The sequence below is a fragment of the Myxocyprinus asiaticus genome, chromosome 1 (assembly GCF_019703515.2).
Source record: "Myxocyprinus asiaticus isolate MX2 ecotype Aquarium Trade chromosome 1, UBuf_Myxa_2, whole genome shotgun sequence".
Lineage (NCBI taxonomy): Eukaryota > Metazoa > Chordata > Actinopteri > Cypriniformes > Catostomidae > Myxocyprinus > Myxocyprinus asiaticus.
The window spans coordinates 52,574,033-52,596,991 of NC_059344.1; the positions used below are offsets into that span (position 1 = coordinate 52,574,033).

At 40.0% G+C, this 22,959-nt stretch overlaps 1 protein-coding gene across 3 annotated transcripts in view; it reads right to left on the minus strand.

Moving 5' to 3' along the window:
* Nucleotides 1-22,959, minus strand: part of adam19a (ADAM metallopeptidase domain 19a) — a 165,287-nt gene that overhangs the window by 14,221 nt on the left and 128,107 nt on the right. For all 3 annotated transcript variants that reach the window (XM_051698207.1, XM_051698215.1, XM_051698225.1), the window contains 7 exons: nt 11,932-12,021; nt 11,561-11,756; nt 7,969-8,077; nt 6,543-6,747; nt 6,371-6,448; nt 4,067-4,175; nt 232-373 (listed from right to left, as the gene is read on the minus strand). In XM_051698207.1, coding sequence (XP_051554167.1) covers nt 232-373; nt 4,067-4,175; nt 6,371-6,448; nt 6,543-6,747; nt 7,969-8,077; nt 11,561-11,756; nt 11,932-12,021 — 929 coding nt within the window. The remainder of the gene's footprint in view (nt 1-231; nt 374-4,066; nt 4,176-6,370; nt 6,449-6,542; nt 6,748-7,968; nt 8,078-11,560; nt 11,757-11,931; nt 12,022-22,959) is intronic.

A 22,959-nucleotide genomic window follows, 5' to 3' on the forward strand; every position in this document is an offset into this window, starting at 1 on the left:
CAAGAGGGATAAAGTTTTATGAATACATTAGTATACTTCTAAACTTCCATAAACCCATCTTCACATTGAAATAGTGGTGGTTTGGGTGTCAATTAAAATTAATATCACTTATAACAACGTCTGAATTCTTTGTCAAAGCAGTATATATATATATATATATATATATATATATATATATATATATATATATATATATATATATACTGTATGTGTGTGTTGCAACCATAATACCTGCTGGCTTTGCTCTTCTCTCTTTGTGTTCTCCACTTATGATAGTAGGAGCTTTTGATCTTGATGCAGTAGAAGGCAATAAGAACTGCAGGCAGAAGCACTAGAAAAGCAAAGAGCAGCCCAACAACCAGTCCCACCTGACCTGAGGACAGATATAGAACATACAAAGACCATTACACATAGGTCAACAGCAATCCTAAAGCTTACCAAATATCCACCACTCTGGATAACAGATGTAAGATCCAGTGTGCGTGCTGCATATATCCTGTACTGTAAAAATGTCTATAGCTATATTCAAAGTAGCATTCAATGCTACTATTACTGTTTGCCTTATACATAGTATGTACAGTATATAGCAGGGGTCAGCAACCTATGGCACACGTGCCAGCATTGGCACGCGGAGGGGTAATCACTTGCACGCCAGCAACGGCGAGAGAGGAGTAAACTATTTTATTCATATGAAATTCTGCACCTGCATTCCAATCAACATCTTGATGTAATCCTTCCTCATGATCACACAGTGTTTTCATGAGCTGAATGGGAAGCTAAACAAAAAGTTAAAATGTGAAAAGACTGCAGTATACCCAACAGATTCGTGCAGCGCGTGCAAGCCATTCACGCATCACGAGCCGGCAGCACTTCACTTTCGGCTAATCGAGCGAGTAAATGCGCCTACTTTGCTTCGGTCAGGCTGCATGGATGACAGCCCACATTCCGTGTTTCATTTGTTTCTTTTTGCTTTCAGCCATTGACCAGGAAAATAAAAAATGGCACTCCATGTCAAAAAGGTTGCCAACCCATAGGATATATTATGTACAGTGGCCCCCAAGTACTTGGACACTTAAGCCAAACTTAAAATGTATGAATGTCCTTGTTTTATATGAAAGAATTTAAAACTAAGTGGCGTTTATTTAAAAAAAATGATTGCACAAAAACACTTTAAGCAAAATATTGACAAAAATTAAGAAAAAAAATGTATTTGGATACATTCTATTTGTCACATTTTGTGGAACATGACCATATTTAATGTGATGAACTACACCTGTAGTTGAAAGGACACCTCTGTGAACTTGTGGGGAACTGACTTCATACATCTATTGAAAATAACATAAAGACCAGCTGTTAACTGCATTAGATGCATTAAGTCATTGCAAAAATAGCTTGGGAAAGTCAAGTTAGCTCTGAGAAAATTAATAATTGTATTTATTTATCACATGTTATACATTTGCACATATACAGTGAAATTCTTTTTTTTCACATATCCCAGCTAAGCTGGGGTCAGAGTGCAGGGTCAGCCATGATACAGCACCCCTGGAGCAGATAGGGTCAAGGGCCTTGCTCAAGGGCCCAACAGTGGCATCTTGGCAGTGCTGGGGCTTGAACCCCCAACCTTCTGATCAGTAACCCAGAGCCTTGACCACTGAGCCACCACTGCCCCAAATTATTTCTTATATTTGTTACATACTCATTTGACTGCACAGCCAACAGTTAAGATGTTTCTACATAAACATGGATTATTCATGCAAAACAGTCCCTTTTATTACCAGATGCTGAATTAAACATTCAACTTAGTGAGGTCATTTGATAACAATATAGCATACTACTGTTTAAAATATTTATTGTTGCATATTGCATATTGTATCGGGGGGGGGGGGTGGGACTGTATTATTTTAATAGGTTAGGGGCCCAGAGCAATATGTAGTCAGGGTGCCCAGAAATCCTAGCAACAGCATTGTTTCACATACTATTAAAAACAGTAGGCAGAATTCAGTGCATACTGTGCAGTATGCATTAAGCGGTACACTTGTATTCCAGCCTATGTGATTATGAAGTGTGGCAGGCACAGTTAAATTTTAAGTTAAAAAATGACTGTAACTAATAAATACTCAAATGTATTTAGAATTATTAGATTTGCAGCCGGAATTCTGCAATACTGCAAAGACGTCATTGGCTGAATTTTGGGAGAGAAAGCCAGGCAGTTAAGATTAATGATCAAGGTGAGATCCTGATAGAGATATGTGTAATGTGTGAAAGATAGAGAGACAGAGCGTGCACGCGAATGAAAACGAGAGTGAGAAAGAAGAGCAAACAAGTGATACATCGCCTTCAACAGCGAAAAACTTAGGTGTTATATTTGATACCAAACTGTCCTTTGAAAATCAAATTTCTAATGTTTGTAGAACAGCATTCTTCCACCTAAGAAATATTGCTAAACTAGGACACATGCTCTCTGTTGCTGATGCTGAAAAACTAATTCATGCGTTCATGACCTCAAGACTAGATTATTGTAGGGCATTACTGGAAGGAAAATAAATAAACTTCAATTGGTTCAAAAAGCAGCTGCCAGAGTGCTGACTAGAAAATGATCATATTAGCCCCATTTTATCGTCGTTACATTGGCTACCTGTAAATTTTGTATTAATTTTAAAATTCTGTTAACTACGTACAAAGCTTTGAATAGTCTAGCTCCGCAGTACTTAAGTGACCATCTGACATGCTATATTCCGTCACGTTCATTACGATCGCAAAATTCTGGCCTGTTAATAGTTCCTAGAATATTAAAATCCACAAAAGGCGGTAGATCCTTTTCATACTTGGCTCCTAAACTATGGAATATCTCCCTAACACTGTTCGAGACGCAGACACACTCACCTAGTTTAAGTCTAGGCTAAAGACTCATTTATTTAGCCAGGCATACACCTAATTTATCCTTCAACTCACAAATAGGCTGCTTTAGTTAGGTCTGCCGGAACCATAAACCATAAACATTGATCATGATCTAGAACTCTGCAATAAATTGAATGGCATCTATGCTAATATTATTCTATTTGTTTCCCTGTCTCAACCTCAGGACTCCTATACTGAGGTCATAAGAACCGGCTGGATCCAGCTCCATTCCTGCTTCGTGTTGGACTCCACTGCTATGTGTCTCTGAGTGATGATGACTAACAGCAACCGGTGCCAGCCAAACATCACTTCAGTCTATTACGATGGACTTCAGAGGATGAACTGATGCCAACTCCAACCATAAGACATGGGATACATCATATGCCATTGCCTGAACCTTGGACTTAGGATAGACCTCACAGAATTTACCGGCCGGTCGAACTGCAATGCACCTCACTGATCTCTGCCTGCATCACCTCGGTCTAATGATGAACTACACTCTTATAATGGAATACATAGACTATCATTTAATTGCCAACAAAAGCCTTCATCAGTCATCTAACAAGCACAATGCATCTATGTGAACTTCTGCAGTTAATCCAGGATGGACTTCAAAGACATTAGTCATTAATCTTACAGTTCATTCAAAATCTTTGTTTAAACACTGACCCTTAACACTTACTTAGTTTAATCATTTAAACCATGACTTGCACAATACATAAGTAATATTGGCATTATATTCATGTTGTTAGCCAGAGGGGAACTGGCCCCCACAGTAAGCCTGGTTTCTCCATTAACCAATGTCTTATGGAGTTTTGTGTTCCTTGCCACAGTCACCTTCGGCTTGCTCACAGGGGTTCTAAATACAATTATTATTTAATTATTAAATTATTTATGTTTATACACAATTTACAATCATATTTAATCAAACTACACAATGATGACTAAGACTTTATAGATATTACAGTTTCATTTTCTGTAAATGCATGATTTTCTGTAAAGCTGCTTTGAAAAGATGTGTGTTGTGAAAGGCACTATACAAATAAAAATGACTTGACTTGATAAAATCTCAGATAAATCGATCTATAAAATGGATTAAAATGAATAGGAGAGAAGAACGTGAGAGTGGAGGCACATTTCCAAGTCTGAAGTCTGAAGGTGAACTCACTGTCATACTGTACAGGTCCACTGTCCACACTGCCCCCCAGGCCTGGTCTCTCACAGAAGGGGGGAGCCCAGCCACGGTTACAATGGCAGTTCCCATTACTGTTACACACCTGCATGCAAGACAATAAATGACGCAATTTAATTAGGGAGAGTGGGAATTTCCATGAGGAAGGTTTGGGTGTAATTGTCACATGCCTTTTGCACTAAAAGTGCTTGAATGTACAGGAATAGTTCACCTAAAAATAAAAGTTCTGCCATCATTTATTCACCCTCATGTCATTCCAAACCCCTTTGACTTACTTCCTTTCCTGGAACAGAAAGGTGATGCCAGGCAGGATGCATTTGCTGCTCTTTTCCATAAAATGACAAATAAGCACCACATAAGCACAATTATATTCCAAGTCTTCTGAAGCAAAACAAGAGCTTTGTGTAAGGAAAACATTGAAATTTAAGTTGTAACTCCCCTTACAGAAAATCTCCCCTTCAATTGCACGTACGTTCAATTTAGAACATTCAAATTCATTGCAAGGCAATCGGTCATGAGATATGCAAAGAACACATATGTTTGTCATTGACATTAAACCTGGTACAATGTAACTTGAGGTGTCATCTTTGAATATGTGCAAGCACAAATAAGATTTTAGAAACTACATTAAGGTTTTCAGTGATTAACGAATGAAATGTTGGTCTGTTCATCACACAAAGCTAATTTACAGCTTCAGCAGATTTTGAATATAAGGCACAGTTCATCTGGACTATTTTACGAAACTTGCATGATGCTTTTGTCATTTTTTTAGGCTTGACAGCCCATTACTTTCTACCTTTGTTGTGTAAAAAAAAAAAAAAAAAGAGTAACCTTGACATTTAGCTAGACAATACCTTTTGTGTTCCACAGAAGAAAGTCATATGGGATTGGAACGACATGAGGGTCAGTAAATTGACAGAATTTTCATTTTTGTGTGAATCAACCATATTCTGCCATTTACCTATCCTTATTTTCCTTGCAACAATTGCAAGGAATAGTTTTCTACATGTTTTCAGAGCATAGGGCAAATACAGAATATATATTGACTTTCATCTTTCTGGATTTCTTTTTTCATCATAGAATATTTTACACGCTTCATTTGATCCCAGAGGCAAGGCAGACACAGTGGAAAGAAAATGTGCTAAGTGCAAATACCACGATCACTCATTTTATTCACCATCCACACACTTCCCTAAGCCATACAATCAATATGAATCAAATGATAATGCAAATGAATAATAAAAAAGCACTTTCTGAATCTCTAATCTCCCCTCAAAGACCTGTCGTATTTGGTTGCCCTTTCAAACAGCGACTGGGTAAATAAGCAAGAAATAAAGAAATGAAAGAAGAGCTGACAAAAGAGTGAGACAGAGAGAGGGCAAATGGATTAAGAAAGACAGGATTGGACTTTATACAGCTCGGAGGCTGTTTACGACTATTTGACCAAGAAAACACAACTCAAATGCTATAGCTCTATTAATATAAGAAAAGCGCTTGTTTTTATTAGAGGCAGTATGTTTCGGGAGATGAGCAACCCAGAGGGCGGTTTTAAGGGATTTAGAGGTGTGAAATCCACAATGAGTCATTGAGTTAAAAAGGAACCTAGAGTAAGATGGAATACTAAAGTGAATTTATTTGGCATAATTTGGGTGAGGCATTTGAGTGATTTATTTAAAATAAAACAATACTTTTTGCATCTCTAGTGTTTTCAGGGAACTCCAAAAGATACTTTCAAACAAATACATTCATTACCAATCTTTGTGTTTTTTTCTCACATTGTAATTTTGTAAAAATATTAAAATTGTACAGTTTCTTTACTTGAGTACTGTTTGAACTCTCTGCTTTCCCCAAAAATGCTGTCCAGTAACATTCTCCGATCATACTGATAATTTACTATTGGTCATCACCATATCATCAGATATGTTTTTGCAGCAAAATGTCAACCATGGCAACTTTGAGACATTGGCCCCATCCCAAAAGTTGATCCTGCTTGTTGTGAACTTGTAGTTGCGGACATGCAATGGCTGATCCTGCTTTTGGCTTCATTTTGGAACTATTTTCATTAGCAGATGAAAAGTAATTGGCCCTATTGTGTCTAAAATGTAAGTTACTCAAAATTGACCTGTTATTTATTCAAAAACAATACCACACACTCACTACCATGCGGTTTTACTAGATATCAGCATGGCTGTGATTACATGTGGCCTAGTGGCTAAAGCCAAATCATAGCTGTGCTACTCAGTTCAGATATTCAGTACAACATTTGACATGAGATCTTACCCCATGCCCGTGGCAACGGGCAATGCAGGTTTCTAGCTCAGTGAAAGAGGCATTTCGACATCGCCGGTCTTTGCAGACCTGAAAGCAAATGAAACAGAACCAATTTGACCTTAGCACAACAGAAAACACACTGTACATAATTTTATTGACAAAGCATCAAACGCAAACTTGCCTTCCCCTCTCCACATTTGGTGCCAGTCATAACCAATCCAGGGTCGGGAAGATCACCCTGCCCATCCTGGGTGCTGTAAACATATGTGCCCCGGCATTTCACTTCAGTGCCATCTCTACGGATGGTGGTGTCGATGGACACAGCGTTGGTGCCTTTTGGTTTCTTGGCAGCACTGTGACACTGTATCTTGCCACATTTGGCATCACTGTTGAGAGATTTGATATGTGGGTAAGAAAAAAGAAGTGATATGATATGATGGTAAGGAATCAATCATAGACATCAGAGACCACTAGTCATCTTTGCTTGCAATCATTCCTGCATAAATTCAGCAATGGCAAAAGCAAATAAGATAATAGTAAAAGAAAACTCACTTCTTAAATAATAATAAACACTTAAAGGGAAATTTCACCCAAAAATTATAATTATCTCATCATTTACTGTTGTCTTAAATTCATATGACTTTTTTTCTTCTGCGGAACACAAACGAAGATATTTTGAAGGATGTATGTTGTGTTTTTGTCTGCAAGTCAATGGGGTTCAAAACTTTCAAGCTCCAAAAAGTACATAAAGGCAGCAAAAAGGTAATCCATATGACTGAAACAGTGTGATTGCTTTGGGTAGGAAAAAGACCACAATTTAAGTCCTTATTCACTATAAATCTCAACATCTGCAGTCTCCTTGGCACGTTTTGGACCATATTGACTTACATTGTATGGACAGAAATGCATCATACATCCTTCAAAATATCTTTGTATGTGTTCATCAGAAGAAAGAAAGTCGGCATGAGGGTGAGTAAATGATCTGAGAATCATCATTTTTGAGTGAACTATCCCTTTAAATTTGTTTTGTGTAGTTTTCTTTTAAATACTTTTCCTATTAATATGCAGAGACAACTATAAGTAAAAGATTTATTGGTTGACTCTCCCGAAAGTGTAAACACTGGCTCTGCAGTGCTTTCAAAACATTGCTCTGTTTGTTGTGCATAAGTTTGGGGCAGGGCTACTGTATCTGACCAATGGCAGATGGGGTAGTATTGGGGAATCCTATTTGAAAACATGTCATTTATTGTTGCTATTCTGTTTGGTGATGCTAGTGGCACAGAAATTGCACACTATGACTTTAAACAAATTCACATTTGTTTTGAGAATGATAAATAATTCTTAGAAAACTATCATTTAAAAGGAAAAAAGGCAGAAAATATGACTGGCTTTGGAGAAGTTAGTAACAATACAGTACTTCCAATGCTGCAGTGCTCACTGAAACTGATTTTGTTTTGTCTTTGTAAATGTATAGATGGAGTCACAAGAGCAATAATTGTGTTAAAAGATAAAAGCTCTTTGGAATCACAGATTTCACTTCACTAAAGTCAAGTCAGCAAATCCTTTTACAAGACACACACTGCCAAAATGCTGAAACACCACCTCACCTTTTCTCACACTTCACGTAGTTGCCATGACTGTCCTTGCCGCAGTTTCCAAAGGCATTCCCCGCTGCGTTCACATCTTGAAAACAGGCATCATGTGCTGGCTGCGCACCTGAACAAATTCACTTACTCAGTTAAATTCACATTATCTTTGAGAAATGCCAATTCCAGTCAGGGACTCAAACAGACCCACTGGGTGAATGGAAAACTATTGCCAGCTGGCTTTATTCCAGCAGCTAATATTTAGTTAGAGATAATATAATGAAATCCATGCCAAAGCATTTAGGTTTCAAGTGACCAAATAGAGTTTTTAATGCATACTGTTTGATAAATATGTTTGACAATTAAATATTATTCTGCATGTACAACTATTCCAACAATCTCAAATAGACCAATTAAGTATGAACTGATCAATGTAAAACATGATATGAAATATGATAATATCTGTTACATGCACTGAACTTTAAAAAATGTCACATGCCTCCCCACAAATGACAGTGTCTACTCTGATCTGTGTCTCCTTGGCAGCCAAAAAGCCTGACTGGCCGTGAGACCAGAACACAGGAGGTGTACAGTCAACCTCCAAGAGCTCTCACATAATAAACATCAGGCAGAATTTGATCATTAGTGCTGACTAAATGCATAAAGGGCTCAATTAGAATTCAAGAACTTTATTTTGAAAGGTGTATCTAGGGGTAATTGATAGGGAAATTTGGCATCAGTTTCATTTCACTTACAAACAAAAAACATAGTATTACTGTATTTTTTTGGACCATATACCATGGTAGTAGCAATTTTTTGCACATGTACCATTGTAATACCATGATATTCTATAAAGTACCACGGAATGCCATGTTAATCCCATGGTAAATTAATAAAGAAAGCATGCATTACTTTTATTCAAAGCATTATAAACTTTATCATCTTGGCTCATTAATATTAATTAGGGTATTTAACACTTAGCCAAGTGATTTGCTCTAAGCGGGGTAAGTAAACGATAGCCATTATCGGATTACTGCTTGTTCAGTCTACTGCCGATGTTACTGGTTTGCAGAGGATACTCCTTGGTCTTAAAGTTGTCATTTTATGCAGCTTTTTATATTTTTTACTTTGCACCGTGGCTAAGCAAATATATATATATATATATATATATATATATATATATATATATATATATATATATCTATTTTAAATATAATAATTATTTCAGAGAAAGTGGGCAAGACGAATTTAGAGATTTCTAAAAGTGTGATGTAAAAGTCATAATGGTTGTTTTGCCCCTGGTACCGCCACAGTACTTTTTATAAGGGCTGTCATCCTTTCAGTGTAATGGAAGAGCACAAGAACATGAAATGTATGACGCAACACCAAGAACTGGATATCTTAATTTGTGAGACTTTTCAATTGCCAACTGAGGATTAAAGCGGATGAATTAGACGCCAGATATTTATGCAAACACTTCAGCATTTTCAAACTTAAAACTGAAAACAACATTAATGTGAACTGGTGTATCCCTTGGTAAAAAAATTCTTGAACTGGATGCTGTCAATGTTACTAAATTTCCCAGCAAACTAAAACCACAACCTTGACACAAATGTTTTAACTGTTAGTCTATATAAATATGCAGTGCTGCCTGCAGCTGTACAGCCTTACGCACTGTGTACCATAAGCGCTCCGACTGACCTGAGAAACATTGCCTCTCAGAATATTTCATCAATCATGAAGTGGGTCCCGTATTTCTGTTGGCTGTTTAAAAGAACTAGCGATGCCCAGTTTGCGAATGAATAATTCTTTTGAATCAGTTCTTTTCAGTGAATTGGCCAAACGGGCTTGCAAAATGGTCTGAATCGATTCGTGATTTAGTACAATTCATTCGGAGCGCTCTCTCACTAAATCGTTTGGAGCGGTTTCTCACACAGTAAAACAGTATCGGAATATTTACGAATACAGAACAAACAGCACTGGATAAAGTGGAAACTGACCTACAGTCAACAGAAACAAAAGGCTGTCTAGATGAGAAGTAACTTTGGGAAACTTCAGCTAGTTCTGTGTCATGTGAACAAGGGGCTGTACAAATCGAACATGTTTTTGCATCCACTTGCGCTGTTTTTCAATTGTTTTCCATGTAAACATTCGCTAGATGGATGTCTTTTGACAACTGCATCAAGTTTCACTGTTTTTATCATCTCACGGGAGCGCTGCATTTTTAGACACCATGTCAAGTTAAAAAAACTTCTTCAACTGATAAAAACGAGATACCTGCGGTATATTCTATTTGTTGTGGTGCATTTTGCTTTTAGCATGAGAAAGCATTGTTCTGAACGGTTACTGGAAGATATGCTTTAGCCAATAGTTACATGAACGCTACTCATGCTCCAGAAAATAAAAAAAATGCTTCTCTCAAAATCACCAGAATTCAGTGCTTTGGTGTGTTTTTGCAAAGAACAATCTCATAGAGCAGCATGCCCCTGGACTCCCTTAGATATAAGGTTTATTAGGCAGATTTCGGTGTGTACACTCAGATGAAATCCTGCAGGTGCCCATGTAAATATGCGCTAGGGAGATGTCTTTGACAGTTACGATTGTCACGTACTGGCGTAGACTCAGAGACGAAAGAGAGATGGGACATGTAACACAGGGAAGTTTATTAGTGAATCAACTGGAACACAGTGTTCAAACAGGTAAGATGATCTCTGGAGAGGTTCATGAAATGTAGCATGGTATGGTAGTAACTGAGGGTTTGCCTTACAGGTTTCCGGAGCACACACACACAAACACTTGGAAGAAGACGAGGGGACAAAGGAAGACAGGAGGACGATGTGGATGATTGGATAATGACTGGGATGACTGGATGTTGATTGGGAATGACTAGATCGAGGTGACAAAGCTGGTAGGGTAGGGTAGAGTAGAGTAGAGTAGAGTAGAGTAGAGTAGAGTAGAGTAGAGTAGAGTAGAGGCTCATGGTAGGTAGGTAGGTTTAGAGGTATGTAGTCTTATGGCATCAGACGAGGCCAGACAATGACTGAGGGTGTGTGTGCTCTACTTATAGTGCTGGTGATGAGGGCTGATGAGTATCAGATGTACATGATTAGTACTTCGGTGAGTGTGAAGGCTGAGTGAGTGAGGGAGAGCCTGACATGATCGTGACAACGATGCAGTTTTTGCATTTATTCTTAACCACACGCAATGCAACAAAGCTCTCTTCCATGTTAATTAGTTTTGATCCTAGTTTTGTTTTTATTTAAAGTTATCCTAACCAGCCGTACATGCCATTTTTTGTTTTTCTATTTTTGCAGCATCAAGTCTGGTAGTCCAACCTGCTGTAAACTCTCGTTATACCAAAACACTGCTGATAATTGTAAATTAAACATTAAATACGCCCTGACTGGCTATGATCATGCTGTGTCACACAGAAGTGTTGTGTGTAGTATGGAGAGACATCTGAAATCTTATCGCATTAAGTCTGGTTAGGACATGATGTAAAGTCAAAAGAAGTTTAAAAATCATCTCAAGAGACCCCTGCGTTCTATTCAATTGCAATGCGTCTAGGTGTTTTTGAACACAAGAATACAGTAGGCAGCATTTAATATCTCACCATAGCCCCACAGTTGCAGGCATTGTTGTTCATGGGTCAGACACATGCCATTGTAGCAGTAGGCGTGATCATACTGACAGGTAGACCCATCCAGCAGGTAAACGTTAGCAGGACAGTAGGGAGAACCTCCTGTGCAGTATTCTGGCAGATCACAGGCACCAGCTGGACCACGACACATAGTGCCGGCCTGCTTCAGCTGTGGGCAGAGGGCATGATGAGGAGACTGGAATACTTTGATAAGAGCGAGTGGAGAGAGCAGGAGGTGGGCAGACTGGTGTGAAAAGGTGTATAGGAAACATACTAGGCAAGACTCAGAATAGAGAAGCAGGGGGGAGAGGGAGGAATAAATAGACAGATAAATAGTCAGGCACCTTGCAGTCTTCACAGCAGACCCCGTGGGCACATTGTGCTTCGGCCTTCAAGGTGCAATTGCTGGGGTGGCAGCAATCATTGGTGCATTCCTGCGGGAGACAGAAAACACACACAAGCTATTTTCAATAAAGGCTACCAAAGCAAGTCAACATATGGCCCTGAAATCAGACAGTCATTCACTTTTGCACACATTTGCATACATGCATACAGAGGGGTTAAAAAGTCCACATTGAAAGTCTGTGATTCAAAATATAATTTTAACCTGGAAATAAACAGTCTTAGGATTCTGAAAGATTTCAAAGAAGAAATGTTATGATGTAAAATTATTAAGAAATATTGGTAACACTTTACAGTATGATTACATTCGTCATCATTAGTTTATGCATTAGGTATCATGAACAAACAATGAACAATACATTTTTTACAGCATTTATTAATCTTCGTTAATGTTAGTTTATAAAATACAATTGTACAATTGTTAATTGTTAGTTCACGTTAGCTCATAGTGCATTAACTAATGTTAACATATACAACTTTTAATTTTAAAAATGTATTAGTTCAACCAATTCCGAAAAAGTTGGGACAGTATGAAAATGCTAATAAAAAACAAAAAGGAGTGATTTGTAAATTATATTCACCCTTTGCTATATTGAAAGCACCACAACTACACATAATATGATGTTTTACCTGTTTTTTTGAAAATGTACAGTCAATTCAAATCAGATGATTACAAAATGCTCCAAAAAAGTTGAGACAGGGGCAATTTAAGACTAATAACAATTTGACAATTGAAACAACAAGGCAATGTGAAACAGGAGATGTTAAACAGGTGAGGCAATCGTGTCATAGTATATAAGGAGCCTCCAAAAACAGCCTAGTCCTTCAAGAGCAAGGAGCATTTGAGACTTGTCAATTTGCCAACAGATGCTTCAGCAAATAATCCAGCACTTTGAGAACCATGTTCCCCAAAGACAAATTGGAAAGATTTTGGGCATTTCACCCTCTACAGTGCAAAATATAGTTAAAAGTTTCAAGGAATCTGGTCAAATCTCAGTGCGTAAAGGGCAAGATGATAACCACTTCTGAATGTGCATGATCTCTGATCCCTCAGAGATCATAAAAAATGTCATTCATCTGTAATGGATATCATGAACATGGGCTTGGGATAACTTTAGTAAACCTTTGTTAGTCAGCACCACTCGCCGCTGCATCCACAGATGCAAGTTAAGACTTTACTACGCAAAGCAGAAGCCATACATCAACACTGTCCAGAAGCACTGCCGACTTCTCTGGGCTCGGTCTCATCTTAGATGGAAATTAGAACAGTGGAAATGTGTTTTTGGGTCTGAAGAGTCCACATTAAAAAAAGTTTTTTGTGTTACCCAGGCCAAAGAGGAAAAGGACCATCCAAGCTGTTATTAGCGTCAGGTCCAAAAGCCAGTGTCTGTATGGGCCAGGGGTGTGTGTAACGGCATGGGTAACTCACACATCTGTGAGAACACCATGAATGCAGACAGATAAGTAAAAATTTTGGAGCAACATATACTGCCATCCAGCACCATCTTTCCCAGGGATGTCCCTGCATTTTCCAGCAGGACAACTTCAAACCACAAACTGCCCGGATCACAATTGCATGGCTTTGTAAGCAGAGAGTGTGGGTGCTAGATTGACCTGCCTGCAGTCCTGACCTGTGTCCAACTGAGAATGTGTGGCGCATTATTAGGCACACCATCCGGCAATGAAGACCCCGTCAACTGTGCAGCTAAAGACCTACATAATGGATAAATGTGGGAAACATCCACTTTGTAAACTTAACAAACTTGTGTCTTCAGTGCCCAAATGCTTAATAAGTGTTATTAGAAGAAATGGTGATGTTTCACAGTGGTAAACACTTGACTCTCCCAACTTTTTTGGAGCATGCTGCAATCATCTGATTTGAAATTACTGTACATTAAAAAAAAAAAAAAAAACAACGAAATTCACAGGGTAAAACATCATATACTGTGTAGTTGTAGAGATTTCAATCTAGCAAAGGGTGATTATAATTTACAAATCACTCATTTTTTATTTATTTTTTATTAGCATTTTTCATTCTGTCAAACTTTTTCGGAATTGGGGTTGTATATGTTGAAACTAACATTAACCAAGATTAATAAGTGCTTTAAAAGTATTGTTCATTGTTAGTTCATGCTAACTAATGTGAACAAATGGAACCTAATAAAAAGTGTTATGAAATATTTAAGATTACACACACTTTAATCTAATATTATCAAGTCACTAATCAAATCAAATGAATCTGTGACACTGACCATGCTAATTCCTTTGTACGAAAGGTCAAGTCAAGTTATTTTTATTTGTATAGTGCTTTTCACAACACACATCGTTTCAAAGCAGCTTTACAGGAACTCATACATTAACAAAAACAAAAAATGAAACTGTAATATCTATAATGTCTTACAGTGCTCATTGTGTAGTTTGATTAAATATGATTGTAAAATGTGTATAGAAATTAAATAATTAAATAATAATTGCATTTAGAACCCCTGTGAGCAAGCTGAATGTGATGGTGGCAAGGAACACAAAACTCCATAAGATGTTGGTTAATGGAGAAACCTTGGGAGAAACCAGGCTTACTGTGGTGGCCAGTTCCCCTTTGGCTAAACAACATGAATATAATGCCAATATTACTTATTTGTGTGCAGTGCAAGTCATGGTTTTAAATTTGTAAATTAAATTAAAGCGTTAAGGCCCAGTGTTTTAAAAATAAAAATAACATATTTTTTATGAACTTTAATGACTAATGTCTTTGAAGTCCATCCTGGATTAACAGCATAAGTTTACATAGATGCATCGTCCTTTGTTAGTTGGCTGATGAAGGCTTTTGTTGGCAATTAAATGATAGTCTATGTATTCCATTTCAACAGTGTAGTCCATCAATAGACAAAGGTGATGCAGGCAGAGATAAATGATGAGGTGCATCGCAGTTCAGCCTGCAGGTCATTTCGGTGAGGTTCGGTGAGGTTCGGTGAGGTCCATCCTAAGTCCAAGGTTCAGGCAGTGGCATATGAAGTATCTGATGTCTTACAGTTGGAGTTGGCATCAGTTCATCCTCTGAAGTCAACTGAAGTGATGCCTGACTAGAACCGGCTGTAGTTTGTCGTCATCTCTCAGCGACACGTAGCAGTGGAGTCCGACACCAAGCAGGAACAGAGCTGGATCTGGCAGGCTCTGGTAACCTCGGTATATGAATGAGGTTGAGGCATGGAAACAAATAGAATAATATTACCATAAATGCCATTCAATTTTATGCAGAGTTATGGTTCATGATGGATGTTTCTGGTTCCGGCAGACCTAACTAAAGCAGTCTAATTGTGAGTTGAAGGATAAAGTAGGTTTATGCCTGGCTAAATAGATGAGTCTTTAGTCTAGACTTAAACTGAGTGAATGTGTCTGCATCCTGAACAGTGTTAGGGAGACTATTCCATAGTTTAGGAGCCAAGTATGAAAAAGATCTACCTCCTTTTGTAGATTTTGATATTCTTGGAATTATTAACAAACCAGAATTTTGTGATCGTAATGAACGTGAAGGAATATAGCATGTCAGATGGTCACTTAAGTACTGTGGAGCTAGACCATTCAAAGCTTTGTATGTAGTTAACAGAATTTTACGAAATTTAACAGGTAGCCAATGTAACGACAATAAAATTGGGCTAATATGATCATATTTCTTAGATCTAGTCAGTACTCTGGCAGCTGAATTTTGGGCCAATTGAAGTTTATTTATTGAACTTGCTGGACATCCTCCCAGTAATGCATTACAATAATCTAGTATTGAAGTCATGAACGCATTAATTAATTTTGTGGCATCAGCAACAGAGAGCATGTGTCGTAATTTATCAGTATTTCTCAGGTGGAAGAATGCTGTTCTACAAACATTGGTAATTTGATTTTCAAAGGACAGATTGGTATAAAATATAACACCCAAGTTTTTTGCTGAAGACGACGACGTAACAGTACATCCATAGAGTGTGAAATTATATTTTAGCTGCTTATTTTTAGAAGTTTTTGAATCATTCTAATCATAGAATCTCTATTTTATTGGAATTGAATAGAAGGAAATTTCTGGCCATCCAATCTTTGATTTCATTGATACATTCTGCTAATTTGGAGAATTGTAAAGTTTCGTTGGGTTTAGAAGAAATATAAAGTTGGGTTTCGTCAGCATAACAGTGGAAACTTATTCCATGATTCCTGATAATATCTCCCAGGAGAAGCATGTATAAAGAGAAAAGCAGAGATCCTAAAACTGATCCCTGTGGCACTCCATACTTCACTTCTGTTTGATTTGACAATTCCTCGTTTACACATACAAAGTGGTAGCCTAGAAGAGAAATGCAGCTGCGATCAGATGATAAGAGCAAGTCATTTTTAACTCTGATAAGCGCAATCTCTGTACAGTAATGGGGCCTAAATCCTGATTGAAATTGTTCATATATTCCATTTCTCTGTAGAAATTAACATAGTTGGGAAGACACTACATTTTCTAGTATTTTCAACATAAATGATCGATTTGAAATCGGTCTGTAATTAGCCAATTCCTAGGATCAAGCTGTGGCTTCTTAACAAGCGATTTGATAACTGCCATTTTAAAGTTTCTTGGGACATGTCCTAAGGATAGCGAGGAGTTAATAATATAAAGAAAAGGTTCTGAGATTACTGGGAATACCTCTTTTAAGAGCTTAGTTGGTATTGGATCTAACATACATGTTGTGGCTTTTGATTTTTTGATAAGACAGTGAAGGATTGAAGTTGCTCGTGAGCAAAATTTTGAGACAATGTTTTCTGAGGTGCTGTGACAGTTGATTGCATAGTTCCAATTTTATTTCTGATTATTTCAATTTTATCAGTAAAGAAATTCATGAAGTCATTACTATTGTGCTTTGACGGAATATCTGGTTCAGTCAATGCTTTATTCCTATCTAATTTAGCCACAGTACCGAATAAACACCTAGGACTTTTGTGGTTATTTTCTATGAGTTTGCTAAAATATGCTGACCTGGCAGCTTTTAGTGCCTGTCTGTAGCTACAGACACTATCCTTCCATGCACCGCGAAATACCTCTAATTTGTATTCTTCCACTTGAGAGCATAAGTGTGATCATTGTACCATGGTGTGAGGCTTTTTTCTTTAATTTTCTTTAATCAAAGGGGGGCATATATTTATATTTTCTGTTATTTCATCAAGTTCTTCTAGATTTTTTGGCTTACTGAGTATGTGAGACAATTCTGGAAGATTATTAGTGAAGCTATCCTTAGTAGTTGAAAGAATAGTTCTACCTGAACGATAGTGTGGTGTAGACTGAGTGACATTAGCTGATCGCAACAAACAAGAGACGGGGTAATGATCTGAGATGTCATTCCTATGCGGTAGAATTTCTATAGTATCAACATCAACTCCATATGACAATTAAATCTAGCGTATGATTATGGTGATGAGTTGGTCCTGTCACATATTGTCTGACTCCAAGAAAGTTGAGAATATCAATAAATGCTTATCCCAATGTGTCATTTTCATTATCTATGTGAATGTTGAAGTCACCAACAATTAAAGCTCTATCTACATTAACTACTAGATCAGATAGAACATTTGCAAATCCACCAAGGAAACGTCTCGGTTACTGTCGTAACCTCCGTGCCCTGATGGAGGGAACAAGACGTTGTGTCGATGTAGTGACACTAGGGGTCGATCTTGAGCGCCCGAGACACCTTCAGATCTTTGAGAAAAGGCCAATGAGAATTAGCAAGTAGAATTTGCATGCCACTTCCCCCGACATACGGGTATAAAAGGGAGGCTGGAATGCGGATTCATTCAGGTTTTTGCACTGAGGAGCCGAGACAAGGTCCCGGCCATTACAGGTGTAGTTCAGCCTGTGGCAAGAGGGACACAAAGTTTCGTTCCCTCCATCAAGGAATGGAGATTACGACAGTAACCGAGATGTTCCCCTTCTGTCACTCACTCGACGTTGTGTCGATGTAGTGACACTAGGGGTCCCTATATGAAAAAACGCCACAATGACTGAACTGTGTTACGTTAACTGCCGATGCAGATGTAGGCAAGCTACTGTGAGCGTAGGAACAGATGCACTCAGACTGCACGTAGCCTCCCCAGATGCCCCAAAACGTCATATAATTCCCAACAACCCTCTAGTACGGGAGCAGTTTTCTCTCTAAGTTTTTCTCTCCACAGAAAATTAGATTCGACTGGGGCTTTTAAATGCTCATAAAATGTGCCAGGGAAGGCGTTCTTTTCCATTCCTATTCTTTCAGGGGGAAAAGACCCCGCGGAGGCCACACCCTGCCCTGAAGGGGAGGGTAAAAAAGTGGCGAATACGTCATATGGGCCTAAGGCCGCACATGGAAGAGGTGCGGCGGTAGGTCCTGTCCTTTGGAGGGGAGGAGCTCTACAAACGTAGCGACAGGGGCAGAGAGGGCTCTGCCAAGGGAGACGCGGGTCTGCCGATAAAGGGAGACCGTAACGTGGAAGATAAATCACAGGAGGTTACCGGGGTAACCGATACCTGTGGAGCACTTACCCCAGTACAGGGCACGTTAGCACACATACTGGGTCCGACTACGAATTCCTCCGCTGAATTCGTGAGCCAGAGGGCTAGGAGGAAGGACATCCAGGGTTCACAGGTCGTGAACACGCATGGGAGAGAAGAGCGCATGGGGAAAGGCGCTATACACAAGCAGTACACCCGGCCAGCTGCCCCGCGTAATGAAACTTACCTGTTCGTACCTGAAAGAACACGGGACGAAACCGGCTCAACACAGAGATTGTAAAATCTCACGAAGGTATTGGGTGTTGACCAGCCCGCTGCTGTACAGATGTCTGCTAGAGAGGTGCCATTGGCCAGTGCCCATGAGGATGCCACACTCCTTGTGGAGTGTGCTCGAACCCGCAAGGGGGTGGGCATGGACTGGGTCTGGTAGGCCAAAGTGATGGCATCCACGATCCAGTGGGCAAGCCTCTGTTTGGAGACAGTGTACCCTTTCCGCTGTCTGCCGAAGCAGACAAAGAGCTGCTCAGAGCGCCTAAAGCTCTGCGTGCGATCCAAGTAGATGCGCAAAGCACGCACCGGACACAGCAATGATAAGTCTGGGTCTGCCTCCTCCGGGGGCAGCGCTTGCAGGCTCACCACCTGATCCCTAAAAAGGGTTGTGGGAACCTTGGCACATAGCCCAGTCGGGGTCTCAGGATCACGTGAGAGTCTTCTGGACTGAACTCTAGGTACTCTTCGCTGACAGAGAACGCTTGCAGGTCCCCAATCCTCTTGATGGAAGTGAGCACGGTCAGGAGGGAGGTCTTCAATGAGATGGCCTTTAACTCGACTGACTCAACAGGGCTCTCCATAGGCCTAAAAGGACCATGGAGAGGTCCCATGAGAGAAAGAGGCACCGCCTAGGAGGGTTCAAACTCCTGGCGCCTCTCAGGAACCTGATGATCAGATCGTGCTTACTGAGAGACTTACCTTCAACAGCGTCGTGGTGTGCTGCTATAGCAGCTACATAGACCTTGAGAGTGGAGGGGGATAGCCACCCGTCCAACTTCTCTTGCAGGAAGGAAAGCACTGACCCGTCTGCGCACCTCTGGGGGTCTTCGCTACAGGAAGAACACCACTTAGCGAAGATACGCCACTTCAGGGAATACAGCTGCCTTGTAGAAGGAGCTCTGGCCTGAGTGATTGTGTTAACCACTGCAGGCGATAGACCAGTTTGGTCTTCCGCGTCCCATCCAGGGACCAGACATGGAGATTCCAGAGGTCTGGGCGTGGGTGCCAGAGGGTGCCCCGTCCCTGAGAAAGAAGGTCCTTCCTCAGGGGAATTTGCCAGGGAGGTGCTGTCGCGAGGGGCATGAGGTCTGAGAACCAGGTCTGGTTGGGCCAATACGGAGCCACGAGAATGACCTGCTCCTCGTCCTCCCCGACCTTGCACAGAACCTGTGCAAGTAGGCTCACTGGGGGGAACGCGTATTTGCGCAGCCCCCACGGCCAGCTCTGTGCCAGCGTGTCTGTAACGAGGGGAGCTCCTGTCAGGGCATACCAGAGTGGGCAGTGGGAGGATTCCCGGGAGGCGAACAGGTCTACCTGTGCCTTGCTGAATCGACTCCAAATCAGCCGGACCACCTGGGGGTGGAGTCTCCACTCTCCCCTGAGCGTCACCTGGCGTGACAGAGCATCTGCTGTGGCGTTGAGGTTGCCAGGGATATGAGTGGCCTGCAGCAACCTGAGTCGCTGCTGACTCCAGAGGAGGAGGTGATGGGCAAGTTGCGACATGCGACGAGAGCGTAAACCGCATTGGTGGTTTATATAAGCCACTGTCGTCATGTTGTCCATCCAGACCAATACGTGCTTGCCTTGGATCAATGGCAATAGCCTCTGCAGGGCGAGCTGTACTGCCAGCAACTCGAGGCAGTTGATGTGCCAACACAGGCGAGGTCCTGTCCAGGAGCCAGCATTTGCATGCCCATTGCACACGGTGCCCCAGCCTGTCTTGGAGGCGTCCGTCATAACCACAATGCACCTGGACACTTGCTGCATGCCGTGGTCATGTTCTTGCAATGAGAACATGAACCATCCACGAACGCTTCCTCAACGTGATTTTGGCCCAGGCACGTGAGGGAGTGATCGTGACCATCAGAGGCGGAGAGGTAATGACTGCATCCAGGAACTGCACAGAGACAGAAGGGCATCTTTAAAAAGACGCGTCTTTAAAAAGATGTTCAACATCACTGTGCCTGCTCTAATAGAGGAAATATACTCTTTAGAGGAAATAAACTGTTTTAAAGCACAGTCGAAGTGCCCAGGGGCACAGTCTGCAGTGAAGTGCAGAGTGGAGAGAAAGCCGCTGGAATGCGCAGTATATCCAACAGCACATGCTTCTTAAGAGGTGAATGGATCAGTAGTAGTATTCAGCTCACTGAAATACAAAAATCTGAATGAATCCGCATTCCAGCCTCCCTTTTATACCCGTATGTCGGGTGGAGTGGCATGCAAATTCTACTCGCCAATTCTCATTGGCCTTTTCTCAAAGATCTGAAGGTGTCTCAGGCTCTCAAGATCGACCCCCTAGTGTCACTACATCGACACAACATCGAGTGATTGACAGAAGGGGAACCAGAGTAAGGCCAGGGTGATCTATATACTGTAGCAAGGGCAAAAGATGACAGAGATTTTTATATATATCTGACGGTATCATATTAAGCATTATTAATTCAAAATACTTAAACTTATATAATGTCCACTGAGTAACACCAAAAACTTCACTGTAAATTGTAGCAACACCTCCTCCTCGACCCTTCAGATGAGGCTCATGTTTATAACAATAACCTGGGGGAGTACATTCATTTAAACTAATATATTTATTTGGTTTAAGCCAGGTTTCAGTCAAACAGAGCGCATCATAAATATGATTTGTAATAATTTCATTTACAATTAGTGCTTTGGTAGAAAGAGATCTAATGTTTAGTAGCCCTACCTTTATATGATGTTTATCTTAAATTTGTTTGTTTTTTTCAAGTTTTACCTTAATGTGTTTGGTAGTTCGGGGAACAGAACCTCTTTAACATTATCTCTAGTGGTCTCTGACTGGCAAAGCCACACATCATTAGTGCATACATGAATAACAATTTTAGAAAATCTGTGTTAATATTAGCCAGCACTTGTAAATTTGTTCTGATGTCAGACACACAAGTCCCCGAAATGCATTTAACAATGTTGGCTGGAGTCTCTATTTCCACGTTCCTTACAATAGAATCACCAATTATTAGGGCTCTTTCAACATGATTCTCAGTGGGTGCATCACTGAGTGGGGAGAATCAATTGGAAACCCTAACAGGAACAGGAGAGTGGTGACGCTTTGCTGAGCGAAGATGCCGTCGAGACGTCACCCAAACGCCCTGCTGTGGGGGCTCTAGAGTCGGAACCAAAGTGTGTGTGTTGCTCGCTGTTCTACCCGCATTAAAAACAGTATCTACCGGCTTCTCTTTCTCACTGACCTCCACTAGTGTTCAGATGTGTGCCTCTAGCTCATTAACCTTCTCCATCTGCCTGACTAATTCCTTAAATGTATCACATGTGAATCCCTCACTGCTGACGGAAGAAGCTATAGTAAACATGTGGCATGTAATGCAGGAAGCAATAACATGAGCGGATGCCATGATTTAATGCAATTGTTTGTTGTTGTTGTTATGGTTGTTCTTGAGTTGCGAGGGTTTGAGATCGATGTAGTTTCTAATCAGCAGATGTCTGAGATTGTTGCAATAATCTGTGTAAAACACAGTGGAGAAAACAAATGCATGCAGTCGAGACGCGAGATGTAGATAAGTGGAAAAAGCGGAAAAAAGAAAGAAAACGAGAGAAACGGGTGTGTGCGGTATAATACACATAGATGAAACAGTAGAAAAGTGGAAAAAACTGAAGCACGTGGTAAAATGGCAAAAGATAAAAACAATGAACGTATAAGAATAAGAATAAGCAATGCTAAGCAGGCTAGCAAGCTACAAACAGTCATGCAGCTTGCCTTCAGCAAAAGCCTTAGTGAGGTCAGACTTTCTTGCTTCTATTGGATAAACAAGATGCTAATTGGGACATTTTCATCGACCCTGTTTCCACCTGGTATTAAGATGCCTTTTTTTGATCCAATATTATACGCGGTTAGCAGTTGGTATTCAGGTTGACACAAATGGTAATGTATCACAACAGAGCATGAATTAAAAATTACTACAGAATTCATTAACTAAAAATTATTTCTTAAATTAACCTTACAGACAGCACCAAACTACATCAGTCCTGATGGATCTCCTTAAGCCACAAATAAACTAATAATATATTGATGACACTTTATACTTCCATTTACCATTAACAAACATATACTGTAGGGTAGGCCTAATTCTTAACAGATTAGTAGCTAGTTCAACAACATTTAAATCTTTCAAACCATACTACATGTATTTTCAGTTTTAACTGT